The following is a 22,384-nucleotide window of genomic DNA, read 5'->3' as shown; positions in this document are numbered from 1 at the left end:
CCCTGTTCGCAAGGGTTTTTTATAATTTATCATGGTTTCACTCAGTCTGACTCTGGCTTCAAAGGAATTCAATGAAAGACATCTAGCCGAGTTCCCGTGAAAGAGAGTCGCTCGACGAATGGAATGAAAAGCGCAATTTGGTTTGAGCGAAAAAGTCTAACGTAAGAGCACGCGAACACAAAGAAGTTGTTTTGTCTGCTGCCAATTGAATGTCACAATTTAAAGATTATCGACCGTCACTAACGTGCATAAATAGTTTTTACATCTACAGAGTAACTCATACAGAGACACGCAGACACCACAGAGTAAATTTTGGATAATGAAATAAGCAAGAGACATTTTATAAAAGCAATTTTAATTAACTAATCAGTCACAACGTACCTTTCAGTTTTGAATCCAAAATGATATAAAATTGTTTCGTCAAGGTTCAGTGAAACTTTAATAACAGGCTCTTTATGTCATAATAAACGATGCGTCATTATGATCGAGAAAAAGAAACTTGTTCAGTTTATATTTATAATGTACTTTGTAATTAATAAAATTTTCTATCACCGACGAAGGTGACTCAGTCTTACCAATAGGCTTCGTTCTGTCAACATGTGCGCTTCAGATTTGATGTGTTTTTCTCTGATCCTGATTTTTGTGGTTGGACCCCAAGTTGTCTTGTCCACACGCGTGAACAAGACTGCCGCGGACGGGAAAATTTTCATCAGTGGAGACCATAACGAGGTTGTCGTGTCCACGGCCCGAGAAACAGGAGAAACGAAGCCGTTCGCAGCGCTGTCAGCACAGGTTCAAAAGATGTCTCAGAGATTAACAACTTTGGAAAGACAAGGCATGTATTAGTTTTACTTCCCTGAGCGATCCACATGTGTAAAACATAGCAAATTTCAGTCATACGGCCAAATTACTTCCAAAACCTCCACAACGGTACAATCACCTTCTAAAAACAACCTCCTTTGCTTTACAAAACGGTTTTTACTAATATTCTATGCTGAATAAAGTAAAAGACGGCTTCAATTCTCTGATATATTCACATATAAACCTCATGATCACTGACACTTGGAGCTCAATTTGCTGGGGGGTTTTTTTCAAAAGATGTGCAGACAATCTTTAGAACGCCTTTTTTGATCTTTTGGTCATTTTTCCTCGTACATTTCATTAGCAAGTAAAGTCTTAGCCAACATACTCCAGATACAAGAAGTTTATTAAAAAAATTGAGGCGCAGTCGAACATTGATTGAACTTGTTTTTGTTTCACATAATTAGCTGCGGCAGGTTACGCACTGCTGTTCCCGCGAAAAGGAACCAGTGATTACGTCATCATACGTGGCATGCCAAGCCTCACAGCCGTGACAGTTTGTCTGTGGATGAAAACCGCTGATTCAGGGAATGAAGGCGCGCCACTGGGCTACAATGTGGGATCAACCAACGAGCTGCTTCTGCATGACTACAGAAATTTTGGGTTCTGGATTGGAGGCACTCAAAGGTACAAATGATGTCTAGCTATTGGAAGTGAACATTCTACTCATATGGTACAAATTACCATAGAATTATGATAAAATGCGCCATACAAATTATGTTAATGAAAATTACGATGAATGTGAGTAATTTAAAAAGCTAAAAATAGACTGAATAAAATGATTCAAGTAACGCGAAACCTCTAGTGAATTATGCCATTATTTGCCCTGAAATCAGCAGTTCCATAAATACATTCAAGCCACATCGATCAAAGAAAATTAGAACAATAGATCTTCATTGAATTGTTAGGTATGTTTGTCCATTAATAAAGCAAACGTTTCAGACGGGATGCCTGTACAATTAGTGAGGAAATCAAACAAACAGCGGAAATAAGAAATAGTAATAAAAAGATGTCAGGTGCGTGATTTTTCAAGGCTATTTGTTGCTCTCTTTAGCGGCAAAACTTCCGTATCTGCAAACGATGGAAACTGGCACCACATCTGCGCAACATGGGAGAATACCGCTGGATCACGGAAGATGTACAAAGATGGCAAGGTTGTTTTCTCTGCTACAGGTGTTAAAACAGGTAGATTCATCTACTTAGTAACTATTCCTGACCAAATATGACTCTTGACGAGTTCCCTAACTGTGTAACAAACACGTCATAACAGCACTTCACAGAGTAAAATCAATGTCATTTTGGTATTTTACGATTACGTTCTCTGGTATTCTGTAAGTCTGTTGACAAAAACAGACTTACAGAATGGAAAGCATGGGGTGAAAGGCGGTGTGAAAGGAGCTTGAATTTGGTTTTTATTTTTTAATCTTGCTTGAAAGAAAAAGGGGAAATAACTGTTTAAATAAAGGAGATAGCTTAACCGTCGTTTCTCTTGGCGTTTTCATAGGCTATGTGATCCGTGGTGGAGGAGCCCTGGTGCTTGGGCAGGAGCAAGACTCGGAAGGAGGAACCTTTGATGCCAAACAAAGTTTCATCGGTGAAATGACAGGTGTCAACATCTGGGATCACGTGATAAAAGACCAAGAAATCACGCGCATGTCCAAGTCGTGCCTGGCAGGGGTGGGGAACGTGTTTCAGTGGAGCGACTTTAAAGCTCACTTGAAAGGCTCAGTGAAGATAATAAAGCCGTCATGTTAGAGTTAAAAACCTCCATGAAGATGTCAGCTCCGGCACATACACACTGATGTGATATGTGAGCATTGTAGAGCAACATTTAAAATAAACTTGGGAAACTATCTTCTGTTTGTTTTATTCGTGTTTGAGCATCCTTCCTTGATTTCTATCTTTCCAATTTGTGTCTTTTTTTTTGTTTTGGGTAAGGGCGAGGCTAAAACAATGCGACCTTTTCTCGTGATTTTCAACTTCCGAAGTGTTATTCAAACTTGGCAAAGACAAATTCACTGACAGTTTATCTCGGAAAAATACAAAATTTGAAACTTGTTTGCTCTAAAACTAGTTTTTCATATAACACAGGCAGGCATTGCTGTTACAAACTGCGCATGACCCAAGTGTACTCAAGAAAAGATATCCAGTTGCACGTTACGAAGATGAATGCTTTTTTCACATCACTTGGAAGCCAAGAGATAACTTTCTGGAATAAGCAGGGAACTTTTCAAAATATTACTCATAGCGTGGGTTCAATCCTAAGACATGAACTAAGCTGGGTCCAATAGTTCTTTTGAACTTTTTCGCAAAAAATGGAGAAACTCTATGCTCAAAACACACAACTCGTTGAATGAAAACACTTTTTCAAATATCCTTTCCTTAAAGCGAAAAATGCATGGTGAAAAAAGTTATTAATTTAAGAACTACTTTTAAGATTGGCCTTATAGAATCTATTATTTCAGTCACAGTTGTTCTTGGCAAGAAGACAACACTCAAACAAATAATGTTAAGTCACGTTGTCAAAACTGTGTTACATACTGGGTACTTGTACAAGTCCTGGCCGGAGTAGCCTGATTCAGACGGTTCCAGGTCGCTCGCGGCCTTCTTAGAGATTAGATTTTTAATCTCAGATCACACCAAATTTCGCTATCAAAAAACAAAGAATCCGAAAATGAATGTTTTCTACCATGACAACTTCATAAACACTGTTAGCTCAAAACATAAAATATCAACTTTTATCTTGATTATGATGTTTGCTACATCATATTTTACTTCTGTTGTTTCTTAAAAAAAATTATTATTTTCTTAATTATTGAATAAAGTATAATAAACTAAATATTCCTTTGTGAAATTCTGTTCGCCGAAGCCAAGAAAGTATTACTGAACATCATAATGATATGGGAAAATCTCATTTGCATTTACTTTCAACACACTTAATTAATATACACGACTGGTCGTGTATATTAATTAAGTGTGTTGAAAGTAAATGCAAATGAGATTTTCCCATATCATTATGAAACTAAATATTCATTTATATAATAACTTAAACTTCCTTTAATCACGAAAACGCTTGAGGTAAATAAATGCACATTTTTTTAAGGGACAATAAATGTTAATTCACAAGTTGTGAAAATTGGACGAAATTTTGAAAGTTTTTAAGAAATTAGCTCGCGACAAAAATGCGGGGAAAAACAGCAATATGGATCAATGTGGATCGACACAACGACAAACAAATGATGGCTTGCACAAACATTACATAAAACAAAAACCTTTCAAAAACATTCTTTAGGTTTACGGTACTGAGGCACTTATCATGTCGCGAGTCACAGGCTAATCTTTAAATACTCGGGTTGACACAAATGCTTTACATAGGAGGGCCACGAGTTTGTTAGCTTTTTAGCTATTAAGTGCTACCCTCTATAAATAAAGACGTTACTTACTTACTTACTTACTTACTTACTTACTTACTTACTTACTTACTTACTTACTTACTTACTTACTTACTTACTTACTTACTTACTTACTTACTTACTTACTTACTTACTTTACGAGAACTTTGGTTTTATCTTTTCGCTATTTTTCGATCAAAATCGATACTAATCTTGCAAATCAGGCCACGCGAGCTAAATCGATGGCGCCAGAGTGCTCTATAAAATAACGTGTACAAGAAAAGTCTTCGTTTATCTCGAAAATGGAGAACGTTTGTGACAGTCTTCCCAGCTTTTCTATCGGTGTGGATTTTCTAGCCTCACAAAGGATTAAAAAGATAACAAGAAAGAAGCAGAGTCATCGCGTTTAAAAGTTTTATCTGGCGTTTAAATGCGGACAAATATTCAGCCGAAACTTTTCCGGTCCCTTTTGCTGTTGAGACGCGGCTAGAGTTGCTCTCGACTACGCCTCGAACAATGCTTTTATTTCTCACGTGCTCTCCACACTCCACGTACATCCATAACTCGATACATGAACCAAAGTCGTGTATCACAATGAGTCTGCCAATCAATTTTATCGACTGTCGATATGAATCGATTAATTTATATTGATTTTTACCGATTCCTATCCCTTTTGATCATGAACTATCGAAAATATCGGTTTGTGACACCCTGTTTTACTTTTTGCTAGGCGAGCTTCAAGGAATAAGGCAATCCAGTATAGTTGTTCAGGCGCATTTGGTCATATTTATATGTTAATCTGTGTGGCGTAAAAAAACGGCATTGTAAAAAAGCGGTTTTCTTACAATTATATATTTTGTAAAAAAGCTGCATTTTTACACTTATATATTTGTAAGAAAAAAATGATTCGAAGGCTATAGCTTTCTTTCAATTAAAGCAAGTGTTCTGAACCTTTCTGTACGCTTAAAAGGCTTGAATTATTTGGCAGTGTCATTCTGTATTTTAATGTGTGAACATGTGTATGGCCGGTTTCTTTACAAAATTAGGTTTGCAAGAAAAAGGTCTGTCTGCTATACATGTAGCTCAGCAAAGACTAATTAAAACGGTTAGGTTTTTTCGTTTGTTTGAAATAAATTTAAATCGATAAACACTGGAGCAAGTTCTTCGTATTATATTCTAACTCTTAGCCTAAAAGCAGACGTTTGTTGTTTTAAACAGATTTATATTTCAACTCGCCGATCGAAGGCCGCCGGAATGATGACTGTTTAGTTTTGATGAAGCAGCTGGCCTCAAATAATAAACCGCTTCCGTTCTTAATTTTCGCATCACCGAAGCACGAGATTCGTATGAATGTATTTTAAATAGAGCTAATTTTAAAAAGTGAATATCCTGATTTCACCAAATGATTTAGTTTCCGTGACCTCTGCATGACCCTTGCGTAAACATTCACATGTCGAAACATATTAGCCTGTTTCAGTCCCTCGTTTTTTTAGCGAACGAAAATCAATATCTTGATCGAAATGAAACAGGCTTGATGTACCGGGAATGCAAGATCGCTTCATTATCACGAACACTTCAAAAAGTGTAGCAACAAGGCAACTAAACAGATCTAGAAATGCTACACGTTTCGCATAATATTAACGTTGTGACTCAGTGTTCGACTGAGGCTTTAAGACAGTTGCGCTTTGGTATATGGGTTTTGGCATACCCTAATTCTCAACTCAAATTCTCTAAAGGTACTCTATGCAGCATCTTGTCCGTTTTTCTGTAAAAAAGCAACTTTTTTACAAAGATATTTCTTGTAAAAAAGCAGCTTTTTACAAATATATATTTTTGTAAAAAAGCAGCTTTTTTACAATTATTTTCTTGTAAAAAAGCTGCTTTTTTACATAAAAAAGCAATTTTTTTACAAATATATATTCCTGTAAAAAAGCTGCTTATTTACAATTATATAACTGTAAAAAAGCTGCTTTTTTACATAAAAAAGCAGCTTTTTTACAAATATATATTCCTGTAAAAAAGCAGCTTTTTTACAATTATATAACTGTAAAAAAGCTGCTTTTTTATGTAAAAAAGCAGCTTTTTTACAAATATATATTCTTGTAAAAAGGCTGCTTTTTTACAATTTTATATTTGTAAGAAAGCTGCTTTTTTATGTAAAAAAGCAGCTTTTTTACAAAAACCGTTTTTTTACACAACATCTGCGTTATTAAAATCTTAAATATAAGTTGTACATAATTGTTATAGTGTTGCGTGATCAATTCAGTTTGTGTCATGCGATGCTTTCGTGAGTTGTTACCATGAAAACAACGTCAATGGCTGTAACGTGTCAAACAGAATGGGCTTTATGAATGGATAATGAGAACGTTACAAAATGTTTGCGTTTCAAAATATTTAACCTAAACGAAGGTCTGGCCTTGTACTACAAACCTTGTCTACAAATTCCTGATTATGATAATTTTCGGTCGTTACCCGCATCACTTCACGAGACATTGTTTGGTTTTCTTGACCTTCTTTTTAAATTTTGTTTTGAAATTTTAATGAGCAAGACAAATAAAACCGTGTTCAAGGATCACATGCAGTCTTCAGATCCAGTGTGTATAGGATCCAGTTCCTAACAAAAGGAAACTTAAAAGACAATGTATTGCTTCTTGTCCTATTTTTTATCTTGCCGGTCCCTCGATCTGTGGTTTCAGTAATGCCTATCTGTAATGTCTAAAATCCCTACTGAAACCCTGAAGGCTAAGTTAAATAAATGCCAAAAAATAATGATAAATGTTTGCGTTTGTCGCTACATTTGCATAAAACCAACGAGGTGACAACTCCAATGTCTCGGGAGAAGGAAATCTTTTTGCTGGGTATCTAAAGAAATTGCCGGGAATTTGGAGACTCGAAAAATGTGGCGATAATTGCAAAGAAATATAGCGGGATAGCCACATTGTTTAGTTGCTTAAACACCGCTTATTAGAATTGTATCAACCACCCACCCCCCGCACTGTATAACTGTAGCCATAATCATGTTTGTGTTACAGAACTCGAAACAAACTCATTCATCCAGTTTTCAGATACATTGTCCACAATTATTCCTTGACATTCAGTTGATTTATTATTTAATAGAAGGATCGTCCGTCATTCAGAATAATTTGTGAAGTATAGTAATAATATTTGTTTTCCATGTCACGATAATCAAACAGACCGTGGATTGCATTATCACATCGAGAAAAAATACTTGTTAAATTTATATTTACAGTGTACTTCCCACTGACTAAAATTTTCTATCGTTGGGCTCAGGGCTTCAGTCTCACTAACAGACTTCTTGTCGTCAACATGTTTGCAGCAAAATCGATTTGTTTTTCTTTGTTTCTCATTTTTGTGGCTGTAACCCAAGTTGTTTCGTCAACTGGAGTGAACAAGACTACCGCGGATGGGAAAGTTTTCATCACTGGAGACCATAACGAGGTTGTTGTGTCCACGGCCCGAGAAACGAAGATCGCGCTCGCTGAAATTAAAAGCAAACAAGAACATTGAGAAGCTTAAGAAGCTTAAAATCGGGCGCTTTGCCTTAAAAGGCAGGGTTCAGTACAGCAGAAACCACGAAGCAGTTACTTAAGTAGCACTCAGTCCGACTGTGTTTGTGTAAGTCACAGGGCTTGCATGAGCTGTATTAGTGTGCATAATATAATATCTAGAACGTTGTCGAGATTGCATTATTACTTAATGACATGATGGTTTCAATTTATAAATGTATCTCACAAAATACAAATAAACGATTGAAGTAGACGACTAGACAATGTAAAGTTTTAAGACTTAGCAAAGTGCAGTGTATTGGTAATACTGTAAGGTGCGGTTTCACCTGAAGGTCGTGTGCTTTTCGGTATTTTCCAGGCATTGCACTTTGATGGGACAGTACTACAACTGTTTACCGGGGAACTACTATTGTCAAGAAAATGATCACAACTTGTTGATGAATGATTGAACATTTGTTTCATACCATTACTGTAATAGCAATTGATGAAGGCTTTTAGTCCTGAACCAAAGTATAAGGACTGGGAAATACTGAAACCCATTATCAGCCACCTTAAACGGAAATATCTTGTTGGTGTTTCAAGGAATCCAAGGAAACTTCACTCATCCCATGTATCTATGTATTGCGGTATTTTGTAATTTTTTGAGTGATTTTTGGGGATGTTTGGCAGGTGATAGTTTTTTTAAAAGAATTAGTAAAATTTAGACAACTAAGAAATATTGAAAATTTAATGTGAATTTAACATAGTTACTAACTATGGAATTTAACATTGGAATTTGAAGTTAGAAATTGGCAGACGGACACCAAACAGTCCCGTGACATCCTGGAGTGTTTTTGCATGGGGGTCAACTGTGTGATGATGTTTCCATTTTTTTCTTCAATCCCCACTGATAAAGAACTGTTGTTGGTGTTATGTTGGTGTTATCACATGTCAAGCCTTTAACAAGGTATGAAAGAACACAAGGATTTAAATTATTCTGGTGCTCAATTTTTGCGTAACTAAAATTAATGTTACTCAAATTCCTGATGGATTCTGTCTTAAACTGTTACGAGCTTAGTATTTCCAAATTATTGCATGTCAATGTAAGGCAAGACAAGACATGCCTTGGTTCTTATGTAATTCTCTTAAAAACACATAAGATATTGACTATAATTTTGTCTGTGCTATGGCAATTCACAGTGGGGTGGTCTTGATGTGTCTTTAACTTGTAGACTGGACTGGACTAGTAAAACGCGGACTAGTAAAACGCGGACTTGTAAAACGCCTCTAGACACTTCGAATTCCTTGGCCACAATCATCTTACGGCTCTCTTCAATACATAATGTCTCAAAAAAACAGTAACCTCAGAAAGAAGTCAGAAGCAAATAAGGTCGAAAGACCGAATTTGAACATATAACGGCAAATGTTCTAATGTCACGAACGTAGGAGTCGTGTAGGCCCGTCACCTTTATTTACCACATACTGCCCCCAAATTAAAACAGTACCCTCAGAAAGAAGTCAGAAGCAAATAAGGTCGAAAGACCGAATTTAAACATTTAACGGCAAATATTCTAATGTCACGAACGTAGGAGTCGTGTAGGTCCGTCACCTTTATTTACGATTGACTGTTGATTTCTGGACGGGCCCCGTTCTACCTCGTGCGAGCAATACAAACGACTGCACTCAACAGACGTCAAGTAGTGGAAAGAAAGAAACATATGCACACAACTCATAGCATCAATCCCGTTGTTTTAGTAGGGGTTTGCAGAACGAACATGTGCTATACTGCAAAAACATCTCCACGCTAAAACAGACCATAGAGTGCTCAAAAAAGCTAGAAATATGCCGTCGAAGAAACACACAAGAGCTTCAAACACAAATTGTTTCGCTCGCTAAACCGTTTAGTTTTATCCGATTTACAAGCGCTTGTTTTACAAGTCCGCGTTCTACAAGTCCGTGCTTAACAAGCCCTCGTTTTACAAGTCCGCGTTTTACAAGTCCGCGTTTTACTAGTCCTCGTTTTACAAGTCCGCGTTTTACTAGTCCGCGTTTTACTAGTCCGCCTTTTACAAGTCCGCGTTTTACCTGAGTCCGCGTTTTACTAGTCCTCGTTTTACAAGTCCGCGTTTTACTAGTCCGCGTTTTACTAGTCCGCCTTTTACAAGTCCGCGTTTTACCTGAGTCCGCGTTTTACTAGTCCGCGTTTTACAAGTCCGCGTTTTACTAGTCCGCGTTATACTAGTCCGCGTTTTACAAGTCCGCGTTTTACTAGTCCGCGTTTTACTAGTCCAGTCCAGTCCTCGAAATACAGTATGCCAAAACTCCCCGCCCTCTAAAGATAAGTCCTTGACGGTTCTTGTCGTTTTTCGGTGCCTATTCATCTTCGGCATCTTTCTCATCCACCTCTCGTTCTGTCCTGTGTCTGTCATCACACGAAAGAAAAGCTGATTCTCAAAAAATCTGCCACAAAAGGAAATTGACAAAAACAATATGAAAACCATATATCGAAAGTTTCTTATTCTAAAATTTTATCATACGTCTTAATTCAGAGCTACAAAGAAGTTCCTCCTTTTGAGTTATTGATACTGTTCTTACAGTACCCTCTTTCCACTAGCGAAATTTTACAAAATTCCTTCGCGGCGAAAAGGTAGCGCGAATCCAGAACAGACTCCAATCGAGAGTGGGTTAATTCTAGATTACTATTAATTAACTATTACAACATTCATTTTTAAAATAGTTTCCCAAGCCGACTAAGCTAACTAAACGTCGAGTGTATCTTTCAGTAAACAAAACATGCCGTTATGACGCCGGAAATCCAGCTCACGCATACTATACCCCGTGACTCACGCAAACCTCCGACTTACGTGCTACTACAGTCATTCCTTTCTAAACATTTTTTTTTGACCACCACCGTACCTTTCTACCCAAAAAACTCATGAAACCGCCCGGTTTTAACCTGTTTTAACCTTTCAAAAATTAGAGCGTTCGAAACTAAATAAGATCCGTAATCACAAACAACATACAGCCGTTTACCAGCACTCTTTAAAACTCCTGAAACCCTTCAAAATCAGGCAAAATAAATCTTTGAAATAACCTTTATCAATGTTTTTTATTTTTTATTCAGTTCTATAAAATGCCTTTCATACACTACTGTCAAACAAAAATTTCAATTTCCTCAAAGTTTCAAGACAAAAGAATAACAAATATTTCGTGCACAATGTAATTTGATTAAGCCAATATTATCACGTCTAAAAATACTTCAAGCAATTCAGTGAAAACCCGTTTTTTTTTCGTATCAACGAAAACCACTTTCGAATAATCAATACATGAAAATAACAATAAGATCAAAAGGAAGAAAGGAACCTTTCTAATTATTTGAAGACTTTCAAAGCCGTGATATTATGCATCCAATCCGCGATAAAATTTAATTACAACAAAATCCAAGTTCTCATTTTGAATTCCATTTTTTTCAGTTGATACCTTTATCCAACTTGTGAAAAATTCCATTCAAGTTCCTATTAATACTGTACATTCCCAATGTTTTGCTCAGGTCTTCAGAAGCGTCTTACTAACCAAATCTAAAATAATTCCAAAACATGCTGTACAAACATTCTACTCTTTGTGACAAACGACTTGACGACCAATTGTTCAGAAATGAAAATCGACACAGTTCTTGCTAAATAAAAAAAAAGTTTTACGGCGGAGTCAGGCTCAAAAAATATACCGCAAGATCACACCCCCATTCATAGTCAGAAACCAGCAAACCATCTAGTACTGCGTGACATCAATGACGTTACCTTTTTCATTTACAAAAATAACTTTAACTTGTCAAAGTAAGTGCAATTTCACAATGGTGAATATCAGTACAGTATGGGGCCCAGTTCTCGGCCGGGTCCAGTTCTCGGCCACTTTGTGTTTAACGCGTTTTTTCACACTCCAGTTGAATCAAAAGAAAAAGGTATTTCCTTCAAACGATAGACTGATTCATGTGCTTTAAGTATCTTGAGTTTTATCGTTCAATTCGATATAGAAAGCTCACACGTCGAGTTTACGCGGAGGTAGGTGAATTTGCATTCCCGAAAAAGTTGTTTGTTTACGGCTCCAAATTCATGGATGTAGTTAAATTCGTATTTTATCCAAAAGCCCCCACCATACGAGCTAATTTTTTGGCATGTGAAACGTAGAATAATTCAGCTTTCTGCTTTAGTTAACTTTTCGTTGAACCGTTGTATTTTTTGGTCTTAATTTACTTCGAAATTTTTTCTTGCGACGTTTGCGTATTTGCCAGTTCTCGGCCACCCTGCTCGCTATCACAGCTTAGCGCTTGGTTTTTAATATAATTTCATCTGCTGCTGCCAGAATGAAAGAAATAAATGTTTTAAAAATAAAGTTCAATCTTATCTCTAAGTTTTGAGCTGACTCTTGTCTTGTCTATTATTTCTACAACACCTAAATCTTTCAAGACCTTTTCACTGCAAAATAAACCATCTAAATGCACGGGTCACACAATGCGGTTTTGCCAGAACCTGCACATAGGCAACTAGGCGCGTTAAAATCCTTCTTTTCTAAAGTAAAACAAAGCATCATAAAAATAATTTGGGATCGATATAGTATAAATAGGTTTACAGAGTGATTTTATGACTGTGAAAATTAATTGAGTATTTTTTTACAGATAATTACGCACAAGCTTTTTAGTGGCCGAGAACTGGGCCAAGGTGGCCGAGAACTGGGCCCACAAATGGAGCTTTTATTTTTATTATTGCTCGGGCAAATTAATTTTTGACCGGTCGATAGCTTTACACCAAAAAGCTGAATAATGTAGCTAGCTCTGGGAGAAATTTCAAGTTCCTGCGGTTCTTCTGAGGTAAGAAATACAAGTTTACGTCAAAAGTGGCCGAGAACTGGGCCCCATACTGTACTTTGCCCCGTAAGCTTTTTTCTCTGTCCTTCCGCCGAAGCAAAAAAACACAACCTGATTACACATTAACCCAAAAGTCGACCAAGTGTGCCTGCAACGATTTCCTGTCAAAACTAAAATGAAAACCATTGCGGTATGCGTCACCCGTAGCGGTTTTGTAGCAACCCCAAGCTATCCCCGTCTTTTTGGCCGCGCCAGGAGACTACGCTCTAGGACGACCAAAGGGTAAACTATAAATCGGCCACGCCCGATTAATTACAGTCGTTGAGCGCGAAAGATGAAGATTTAGCCAGAAAACTGCAAGACTTGGATGAAAGAATTGTGCCCCGTGGAAAACTGGATGCGATAAGCCAAACCGCAAACAATTGCTGCAAAACGGTTGAGTCCCTGGAGCAAAAACTCAAAAAGAAATTGGATTTGGTGAACAAGTCGAACGCAGCGCTCTCCTTGCAGCTTCAAGTGATGTCTCAGAAGATACAGACAACCATGAAAAAACAAGGTATATATACAGTCAGTTATAACCGTCCTTGGGCTTTGGCTAGTGATTAAAAAAGTGTTTGAGATAGAAATACCGCTATATTGATCACTACTATAGCTAAAAATTCAGGAACATAAAATTCATGTACATACTTCCTTTTCCGAAAGTAATCATTTACTTACTTTCCCGATTTTTTTGCATATTTTCAATATCAACAGGAAAGCTGGATGCTGTGAACGAAACCATTCAAACACTATCCCAAAAGGTTGAATCACTGGACGAACGTATTGAAAAGAAGTTAAATTTGCTGAACAAGTCGAATGCAGCGATGTCCGTGCAGGTACAAGTGCTGACTCAGAGATTAACAACTCTGGAACGAAATCCAGGTACAGATACAGTCTAATTTCTCTGAACAATCCGCCTTTCTGTAGCGATCACATGTGCAGTTGGACAACTAATGTCTCTGAGGCAGCCAATCTGACTAGTACAAATGACTCAAAATACAGCCCGTGAAGGTCTATTCAAGCCCGGCTTCGACATTAGAATTCTGTATCGAATACCACTCGGGATATTGAACCAAAATTGCTGTTATTTGCTAAAATATACAAAACTGACACTTTATTTTAAAAATAAGATTGCTCTTCTTCTTGTTTCTCTTCAGCCGCGGCAGATTACGCTCTGCTGTTCCCGCGAAAAGGAACCAGTGATTGCGTCATCACACGTGGCATGCCAAGCCTCAAAGCCGTGACAGTTTGTCTGTGGATGAAAACCGCTGATACAGGGAATGGTGGAATACCATTGAGTTATGCTGTGCCTGGGTCAGACAACGAACTGCTCCTGCTTGACTACAGAAATTTCCATTTTTATTTGGGAGGCGCTTACAGGTACTAACATTTTCAAGTTACTGGAAGCTAACATTGCATCCTGATTCAAGCAATGCGAACCTTTTATTTATTTATTTATTTATTTATTTATTTATTTATTTATTTATTTATTTATACTTCAGTCATACGCTCTAGCCACATCAGCGGAAGTAAGAATAAGCGGAAGTAAGAAAAAATCCAAATCCGGATTCTTGATCCAAAAACAGATTTTGCGTTTCTTTACCTATATCCGAAAATGGATTAATCTTGGATCAATGATCTGAAGAATCCACACTCAGAGTGGATACATCAGATCATATCTGAATCCGGATTTTTAGGATTCATGATCCGTGCGTTTCTTTGGGAAAGGATCCGAAAAAAGTACCTTGGCCCAGCGGTCTTTGCTGTGAAAATACAGGTTCGCCCTTTGTAAACACTGCCATTCGGTAAGTTTTCAGGCGGTTATTTCGATCAAAATACAAAAATATTTCACGATAAAAGGAAACAGTGGCTTGATAGGTATGAAGTGTCATTTTAAACCGCATACAGGTTTTCTAGAACAGCCACCGTGTGCCTACGGAAGTTGTATCCTTTTGAAATTGTCACGAGTGAAGTTTGCATTGATCATTTCACAAACATTCTTCGCTCTTAGATGCTTTCTCGCCACATTGTGCTTGAGGCTAAAGAAGAACTATTTCGACGTGTGATTTTTGTAAAAGATTTTGTATGCTAAAAATTATTTTAGCTAGGATACATTCGACGAAAAATAAATTTGTGCTGATATTTTATGTTCTGTGCGAAATGTGTTTACGGGGTTGTCATGGCAAAAAATCCATTTTCGGATTATTCGTTTCTTTGGGAGCAAAGTATCCGTGTGATCTGAGATCAATAATCCAATTTTGGATTTTCCCAAAGAAACGCATCCTAAGATTTTTTTCAACCGATTCGCTCGTATAAGTCCGGAAGTGGATAAAAACATTTCAATTCCTTTTTTATTATTATTTTGAAACAGAGCTAATGATTACATATTTCCTCTTAAAGCCATCAGAATATCATAAATTATTAAGAAATACTCAAAATTTTCCAGTATATATATCTGAGCGATTTTCCAAGAACCTGGCGCCCACCAGCCAAAACACTCGGGGCTACTACAAGTCCCTTCCCCTCCCCCAGGCTAGAAGGTTGTCAAGTCACGAGCCCAGCTGACAAATTAACTGCCTGCCCGGCTGGAAGAAACTATGTACTAAGAAAAGTGCCATGTACACACAAAATTGGTTTCAACAGCAGCTTTGGTATTAATCCTTTATATATATATATGACTGGATTTTTGAAAACATGGTCTCCGGTTGAAGCAAAACTTTTTCGCCTGTCGCCTGGCGATAGCCAGCGGACAGGCCAGCCTGGCGCTTGAAAAAGCAGGGGGCTTGGTGTCTTGAAGGGTTTTGGCATGCAGCCCAGGTTTCAGGCTACAGGGTGGTACCATGCCAACCAGCAGGTCTCATAACCCAGGGGGGTGGGGTGGGTTCAAAAAGTGGACACTTGGACTAAAAAACTGATTTTTTGGTCTTTTTTGGTTTTCGTCAGCAGAACTGGCCTGGTTAGGCAACAAGGTTAGGTTGCGGCGGTGATCCAGCTGGGCAAAACTCAGGTGAGTGTGTTTGTTCGCCAGTGACTGCTTGACTTTGCTTGATTGACTGACAAAGCCTTTGATTTTCCTGGCAAAGTGCCAGTGAGAGGTATGTGTTGCTGACACGGTTTTCAAAAATTCAGTCATATGTTGGCAGGGAATGCCTGCTTCCAGCTGGCTGTGACCTACCGTTAGCCAGGCTCGGGCACCGGGCAAGTCAGCTGGGCAAACAGTGATTGTCAGTGCAATTCCAGGCATTACCTGCCAACATATGACTGGATTTTTGAAAACATGGTCTCCGGTTGAAGCAAAACTTTTTCGCCTGTCGCCTGGCGATAGCCAGGGGTCAGGCCAGCCTGGCGCTTGAAAAAGCAGGGGGCTTGGTGTCTTGAAGGGTTTTGGCATGCAGCCCAGGCTTCAGGCTACAGGGTGGTGCCATGCCAACCAGCAGGTCTCATAACCCAGGGGGGTGGGGTGGGTTCAAAAAGTGGACACTTGGACTAAAAAACTGATTTTTTGGTCTTTTTTGGTTTTCGTCAGCAGAACTGGCCTGGTTAGGCAACAAGGTTAGGTTGCGGCGGTGATCCAGCTGGGCAAAACTCAGGTGAGTGTGTTTGTTCGCCAGTGACTGCTTGACTTTGCTTGATTGACTGACAAAGCCTTTGATTTTCCTGGCAAAGTGCCAGTGAGAGGTTTGTGTTGCTGACACGGTTTTCAAAAATTCAGTCATATGTTGGCAGGGAATGCCTGCTTCCAGCTGGCTGTGACCTACCGTTAGCCAGGCTCGGGCACCGGGCAAGTCAGCTGGGCAAACAGTGATTGTCAGTGCAATTCCAGGCATTACCTGCCAACATATGACTGGATTTTTGAAAACATGGTCTCCGGTTGAAGCAAAACTTTTTCGCCTGTCGCCTGGCGATAGCCAGGGGTCAGGCCAGCCTGGCGCTTGAAAAAGCAGGGGGCTTGGTGTCTTGAAGGGTTTTGGCATGCAGCCCAGGCTTCAGGCTACAGGGTGGTACCATGCCAACCAGCAGGTCTCATAACCCAGGGGGGTGGGGTGGGTTCAAAAAGTGGACACTTGGACTAAAAAACTGATTTTTTGGTCTTTTTTGGTTTTCGTCAGCAGAACTGGCCTGGTTAGGCAACAAGGTTAGGTTGCGGCGGTGATCCAGCTGGGCAAAACTCAGGTGAGTGTGTTTGTTCGCCAGTGACTGCTTGACTTTGCTTGATTGACTGACAAAGCCTTTGATTTTCCTGGCAAAGTGCCAGTGAGAGGTTTGTGTTGCTGACACGGTTTTCAAAAATTCAGTCATATGTTGGCAGGGAATGCCTGCTTCCAGCTGGCTGTGACCTACCGTTAGCCAGGCTCGGGCACCGGGCAAGTCAGCTGGGCAAACAGTGATTGTCAGTGCAATTCCAGGCATTACCTGCCAACATATGACTGGATTTTTGAAAACATGGTCTCCGGTTGAAGCAAAACTTTTTCGCCTGTCGCCTGGCGATAGCCAGGGGTCAGGCCAGCCTGGCGCTTGAAAAAGCAGGGGGCTTGGTGTCTTGAAGGGTTTTGGCATGCAGCCCAGGCTTCAGGCTACAGGGTGGTACCATGCCAACCAGCAGGTCTCATAACCCAGGGGGGTGGGGTGGGTTCAAAAAGTGGACACTTGGGCTAAAAAACTGATTTTTTGGTCTTTTTTGGTTTTCGTCAGCAGAACTGGCCTGGTTAGGCAACAAGGTTAGGTTGCGGCGGTGATCCAGCTGGGCAAAACTCAGGTGAGTGTGTTTGTTCGCCAGTGACTGCTTGACTTTGCTTGATTGACTGACAAAGCCTTTGATTTTCCTGGCAAAGTGCCAGTGAGAGGTTTGTGTTGCTGACACGGTTTTCAAAAATTCAGTCATATATATATATATGTAGACGTAACTTACATCAGTGAAAATGTACGACCATCTAACGGCTGAAATAATGAACAAAACTGGAAGAATCTCAGGAGTGATACTAACTCTTTGCTTCTTTCTTTCAGTAGTGGCCGTACATCTGTATCTGCAAACGATGGAAAGTGGCACCACATCTGCGCAACATGGGAGAATACCGCTGGATCATGGAAGTTGTTCAAAGATGGCATGGTTGCGGCTTCTGGTAAAGGTCTTGCAGGTAAAGTCAGCAAATATGGTTCCTGAACAAGAACAGTACTTCATATAACTCTCTTACTCTAAAACGTATTGTTAACGCTAAATTTAAACGTTGAAACCCTAATTCTGTGTAAAATTCCACTCCGATGCGGAAAAAGTGGATAAATTGCCACTCTGTGGATATGGCACTATAAATTCCTATTTTATAATTAAGTAAGAAAGCAAGCAGTCAAGCAGGCAGGTAGGTAGGTAAAGCAAGTAAGAAAGTCAATAGGTTAACAAGTAACTAACTTTATTTACGTGTCAAATCTTCTAACTCTTGATGCACTAGTCGGTGACACTAAGTTTATCTGAATACAGAAGTAAAAGTTTAAAACTATAAAACGATAATTGATATTAAAAAATGTAAAGAATCTTACTATATAATTTTATTTATATTAGTAATTGGATATATTCATCCTTTTGATATTTACGCAGGCCACGTGATCCGTGGCGGTGGAGCCCTGGTACTAGGACAGGATCAAGATTCAGTGGGAGGATCCTTTGAAGCCAGTCAAAGTTTCATTGGTGAAATGACAGGTGTCAACATCTGGAATCACGTGATAAAGGACCAGGAAATCTTGCGCATGTCCAAGTCGTGCCTGACAGGGGTGGGGAACGTGTTTCAGTGGAGCGACTTTAAAGCTCACTTGAAAGGCTCAGTGCAGATAATTAAGGCGTCATGTTAGAGTTGAAGCCTCCATGAAGATGTCAGCTCTTGAACATACACACTGATGTGATATGTGAGCATTGTAGAGCATTAAACTCTACTTTGGAAGCTATTTTTTGTTTGTTTTATTCGTGTTTGGCAAAATTCGAGCATCCTTTTTTGATTTCTAATTTGTCATTATCTGTTTTCAGTTACTCTGTACTGGTTATGACCAGTTATCTTCCCGATTTGTGGCTCTTTTTCTTAAAGGCAAGGAAAAACAATGCGACCTTTTCTCGAGAATTTCAACTTCTGAAGTGTTATTCAAACTATGAAAAGGCTTTGCAAAGATAGATTCACTGGCAGTTTTTTCTTAGAAAAATACAAAATTTGAAAGATCAGATACAAACCAAATTTTTATTATGTCAAACACTGCTCGCCCTAATAACAATTTGAAACTTGTTTGCTCTAAAACAAGTTTTTCATATAGCAGTCAGGCATTGATGTTACAAAGTGCGCATGACCCAAGTGTTCTAAAGAAAAGATATTTACTATTGCTTTTTCACATCAATCCGCAGCCATGAGATAACTTTCTGGAATAGGCAGGGATTTTTTCAAAATATTGTCAGAAGCGCGGGTTCAAGGTATGAACTAAGACGGGTGAAATAGTTCTTTTGAACTTTTTTCGCAGAAAAAATGGAGAAACTCTATGCCCAAAACACACAACTACTACATTGAATTAAAACATCTTTTCAAATATCAGTAGTATAGGTAGGCGCTTTCACAGTGCTCCAATCAGATTGCAGGATTATGGCAGTGAACCAATCACAGGTCCGGATATAGACCACGTGATCCCTTAGGGACCCACGTGACCAACCCCTCCTACGTCATCACTTAATGAATTCAAGATGGCGGCTTTACTTTTAATTTATTCAACATGGTGAGCCCGGATATGGGTCACGTGGTACCTTAGGGACCCACGTGACCAAACCCTCCTACGTCATCACTTAATGTATTCAAGATGGCGGCTTTACTTTTAATTTATTCAACATGGTGAGCCCGGATATCGACCACGTGGTTCCTTAGGGACCCACGTGACCAAACCCTCCTACGTCATCACTTAATGTATTCAAGATGGCGGCTTTACTTTTAATTTATTCAACATGGTGAGCCCGGATATGGGTCACGTGGTACCTTAGGGACCCACGTGACCAAACCCTCCTACGTCATCACTTAATGTATTCAAGATGGCGGCTTTAATTTTAATTTATTCAACATGGTGAGCCTGGATATCGACCACGTGGTCCCATTGGGACCTACGTCATCAAAGCCCTCCGATATTCGATACTCGATACTCGACATTCGATACTCGATACTCGATACTCGATATTCGATACTCGATACTCGATACTCGATATTCGATTTTCGATATTCGATACTCGATATTCGATTTTCGATATTCGATACTCGATATTCGATTTTCGATATTCGATATTCGCGATACACTCACACTTCATAGTGAGTTAGCAAGACCACCATCCATTATATATTGCTCACAAATTGCCATGCTTTTTCAAAGAATTTGGGTCGGCGATACTGAGAAAAAACACGCTTGTAAAGAGAGGGGGATGGGGGTGAATCGCCCTTTTCCTCGGTATTACTGGGAACGAAAGACTGACCCATCAGATTGCGTGACACGGCGTGACACTACGAACCACGAAAATCGTGTGCACTTCTAAAAAAGAAAATTGGACACCATGTACACGTTTAACCTCTTCTTTAATGTGCTGAAATAAATGATGGACATCACAAAAACTTCACGGCGCGGTAAATACAACGAGGAGGATGTTCTTCATTTTTTGACATTCTCAAAAATTTTCAAAAAAATTCTCAAAGCACTATTAACTTAATCCGGTTTATGTACCACCGATTGCATTTCTACGCGAAGGTGACTTCCTTTTGGCAACATAGGAAAACAAGAAATTGACCTTGTTAAAACAATCACTCCTTTCAACAACATGAGGAGGCCAATTTGAAAAGTAAGTGTGTCAAATCCAAACAAATCAAAGTTCCAATAAAAGTTCAACATTCTTATTGTCCATTTAAAAGTTCTGCCAGGTCTATTCGTTCCTCTTCCTCTATGTCAGGTCTGCTCTTCATGTATCTGTATGGATAAGAATAAAATGAGTTGCGATCCACTATGCGTTTGTCAAAAACGACTTTGTACCGTTTTATCTCGGTGATTGTGTTGAGGGTCTTCTTCTTCTTATCTCGGGTTATTTTATGCGGGTTGAAGACGGGGATGTCGCGGGGCACGTCTAATGGCTCTCTCACCTCCGAGATGACATTATCCTTTAATATGTCAAAGTTTAACTGGGAGGATCCTCTAGCATTTAAACTGAACCCTCTCACCTTGCAGCAGACTTTGCCTTGGGCTGTTTTGTAGCCGTAATTTTTCGGCCCTGCAGAGGCGAACTCAGTAATAAAGTCGTCATCGTTTAGTTCGTTAGTGAAGTCGCCAAGGAAGTCGCTTAGAGGAAGTGTTGGATCTGTGGGACCTCGCTTATAAATGAGGGAGTCTGTATCGAAATACAGGATCTGTTCCGGCTTTAGTCGAGAGAGTCCGTCTTGATACAGCTTCAAGCGTGCATAGCATGTAGTAAAACACGCCACAAAGATGTTGACGTTGGGCTGGACGTTTTCGGATCCCTCTCTCTTCCTATGAACGATCTCCAACATTTCATCGTTGACGACCCTAAGGTCGCTGATGATGACGCTTTCATCTCTCAAGAGAGAGTAGAAGTCGGCGGGCGAAGTAAAGGCCTCTACTTGAGGCTTGTTACATTGCTGGCCGTACTTGCCCCAGAAGGAGTTGAGCATCATCTTGGCCAAGGAGCGCTTGCCAGGGTTCTTTTCGATGTTGTCAACATTTAATTGTATGCCCTCTTTCTCGTAAAAGGCCGTGACATATTGGGCTCTTTTTTCAGGATCTTGTCCGGTCCAAGAGGGCCAACCGCTCGCTTCCTGCTTCATCTGAAGGAAGGTGTTGACATACTTTTTAAACAATTGGTCCGATCGTTGGGGAAAGTGCCACACCTCGTGGATGTGGTCCACCACGTAACCCTGACGGACCGCTTCTTCAAGTTCAGGAGTACACCATGTGCCCGTTAATGAGCGTTCTTGGCGGGTGTGATGGCAAGTGGCGGACCGCTCCGTCAATGGCTTGCTTTGCTCCGTTTCCAGGCAGCTTCGACAGAGAGGGAAGATCAATTTTCCTCCCTGACGGTAAGGTAACACAGGGCTGTACAGACCATAGGGTGGGCTGACGGTACACTTGGCCAATCCAAAGTACTGGCTGACGTCTGTATGTCCCGGTTCTAGTATGACGGTGGGATGACCTTGGGGGTAAACACAAGTTTTATTTACCCAGGGGTATAACGATGTAAAATCGACATAGTGGATCTGCTCTTCCTCTTCGGTCTTGTCATACAATTTGACAGCATTGGTGCGTCCTCCAAAAAAGGCCTCTCTGGGTTCTAGGCGTGTGACCAGGTCCAGCGAGTCCACAAATTCTTTGACAGCGGTGTCTTCCTTTTTCAACTTGTTCCATTGACATTCCCAGATTTCGACGAGAGTGTATCCCGCGGCCCTGATGACGGCGGCGCGACATCGCGTTTCTTCATAGACTTCTCGCATACTCCTCGTGCTCAACAGACTGTACTTCCTGTCTCTGTTTGGGAAGCAATCAGGACAGCCGTGGAAAAAGCACCCGTAAAATTCATAGACGGTGTCGTCGCTGTCTTTACCATCCACGCACACACTGTGTCCCCGGAGAAAGAGTTCACATTCTCCCCCGTTCCGGGCGTGTTGTATACGGGTAGAGGATTGGCTGTCTAGGTAATGCAGCCACTCTAACGAAACTCG

At 39.8% G+C, this 22,384-nt stretch overlaps 3 protein-coding genes and 1 long non-coding RNA gene across 7 annotated transcripts in view; 3 read left to right on the top strand and 1 right to left on the bottom strand.

The window, feature by feature from the left end:
• Positions 1-551: 551 nt before the first annotated feature.
• On the top strand, positions 552-2,714 carry LOC144651103 (neuronal pentraxin-2-like). The gene is made up of 4 exons (XM_078510987.1): positions 552-835; positions 1,269-1,488; positions 1,916-2,046; positions 2,366-2,714. The coding sequence occupies exons 1-4, from the start codon at positions 598-600 to the stop codon at positions 2,614-2,616; spliced, it is 840 nt and encodes a 279-aa protein (XP_078367113.1). The 5' UTR covers positions 552-597; the 3' UTR covers positions 2,617-2,714.
• A 10,323-nt stretch (positions 2,715-13,037) lies between these two features.
• The window catches only part of LOC144651104 (neuronal pentraxin-2-like), a 31,829-nt gene continuing 22,482 nt past the window's right edge, over positions 13,038-22,384 (top strand). For 2 of the 4 annotated variants that reach the window (XM_078510990.1, XM_078510988.1), the window contains exons 1-2: positions 13,057-13,176; positions 13,374-13,541. In XM_078510990.1, coding sequence (XP_078367116.1) covers positions 13,140-13,176; positions 13,374-13,541 — 205 coding nt within the window. In that variant the 5' untranslated portion in view covers positions 13,057-13,139. Of the gene's footprint in view, positions 13,177-13,373; positions 13,542-13,816; positions 14,040-17,666; positions 17,795-18,249; positions 18,566-22,384 lie in introns of those variants that run through there. The other 2 variants (XM_078510989.1, XM_078510991.1) reach the window with 2 other exon arrangements.
• LOC144651114 (uncharacterized) lies at positions 15,599-17,446 on the top strand. The gene is made up of 4 exons (XR_013570261.1): positions 15,599-15,666; positions 16,189-16,249; positions 16,772-16,832; positions 17,355-17,446. It is a non-coding gene; the product is annotated as an uncharacterized LOC144651114 (long non-coding RNA).
• LOC144648059 (uncharacterized) lies at positions 20,552-21,380 on the bottom strand. The gene has a single exon (XM_078507698.1). The coding sequence runs from the start codon at positions 21,341-21,343 to the stop codon at positions 20,552-20,554; it is 792 nt and encodes a 263-aa protein (XP_078363824.1). The 5' UTR covers positions 21,344-21,380.

The sequence above is a fragment of the Oculina patagonica genome, chromosome 4 (genome assembly GCF_052425735.1).
Source record: "Oculina patagonica isolate OP01 chromosome 4, crgOcupat, whole genome shotgun sequence".
NCBI classification, from domain to species: Eukaryota; Metazoa; Cnidaria; class Anthozoa; order Scleractinia; family Oculinidae; genus Oculina; species Oculina patagonica.
The sequence above is the reverse complement of the archived record's forward strand: the minus strand, read 5'-3'. Positions and strand labels throughout refer to the sequence as shown.

What these genes read in the sequence shown, in the direction of transcription:
- LOC144651103 (XM_078510987.1), top strand. Translation starts at nt 598, where the DNA reads ATGTGCGCTTCAGATTTGATGTGTTTTTCTCTGATCCTGATTTTTGTG. An exon ending in AACAACTTTGGAAAGACAAG is followed by an intron (nt 836 to 1,268) that starts GCATGTATTAGT and finishes TCACATAATTAG; the next exon opens with CTGCGGCAGGTTACGCACTG. An exon ending in TGCTACAGGTGTTAAAACAG is followed by an intron (nt 2,047 to 2,365) that starts GTAGATTCATCT and finishes GCGTTTTCATAG; the next exon opens with GCTATGTGATCCGTGGTGGA.
- LOC144648059 (XM_078507698.1), bottom strand. Translation starts at nt 21,343, where the DNA reads ATGATGCTCAACTCCTTCTGGGGCAAGTACGGCCAGCAATGTAACAAG.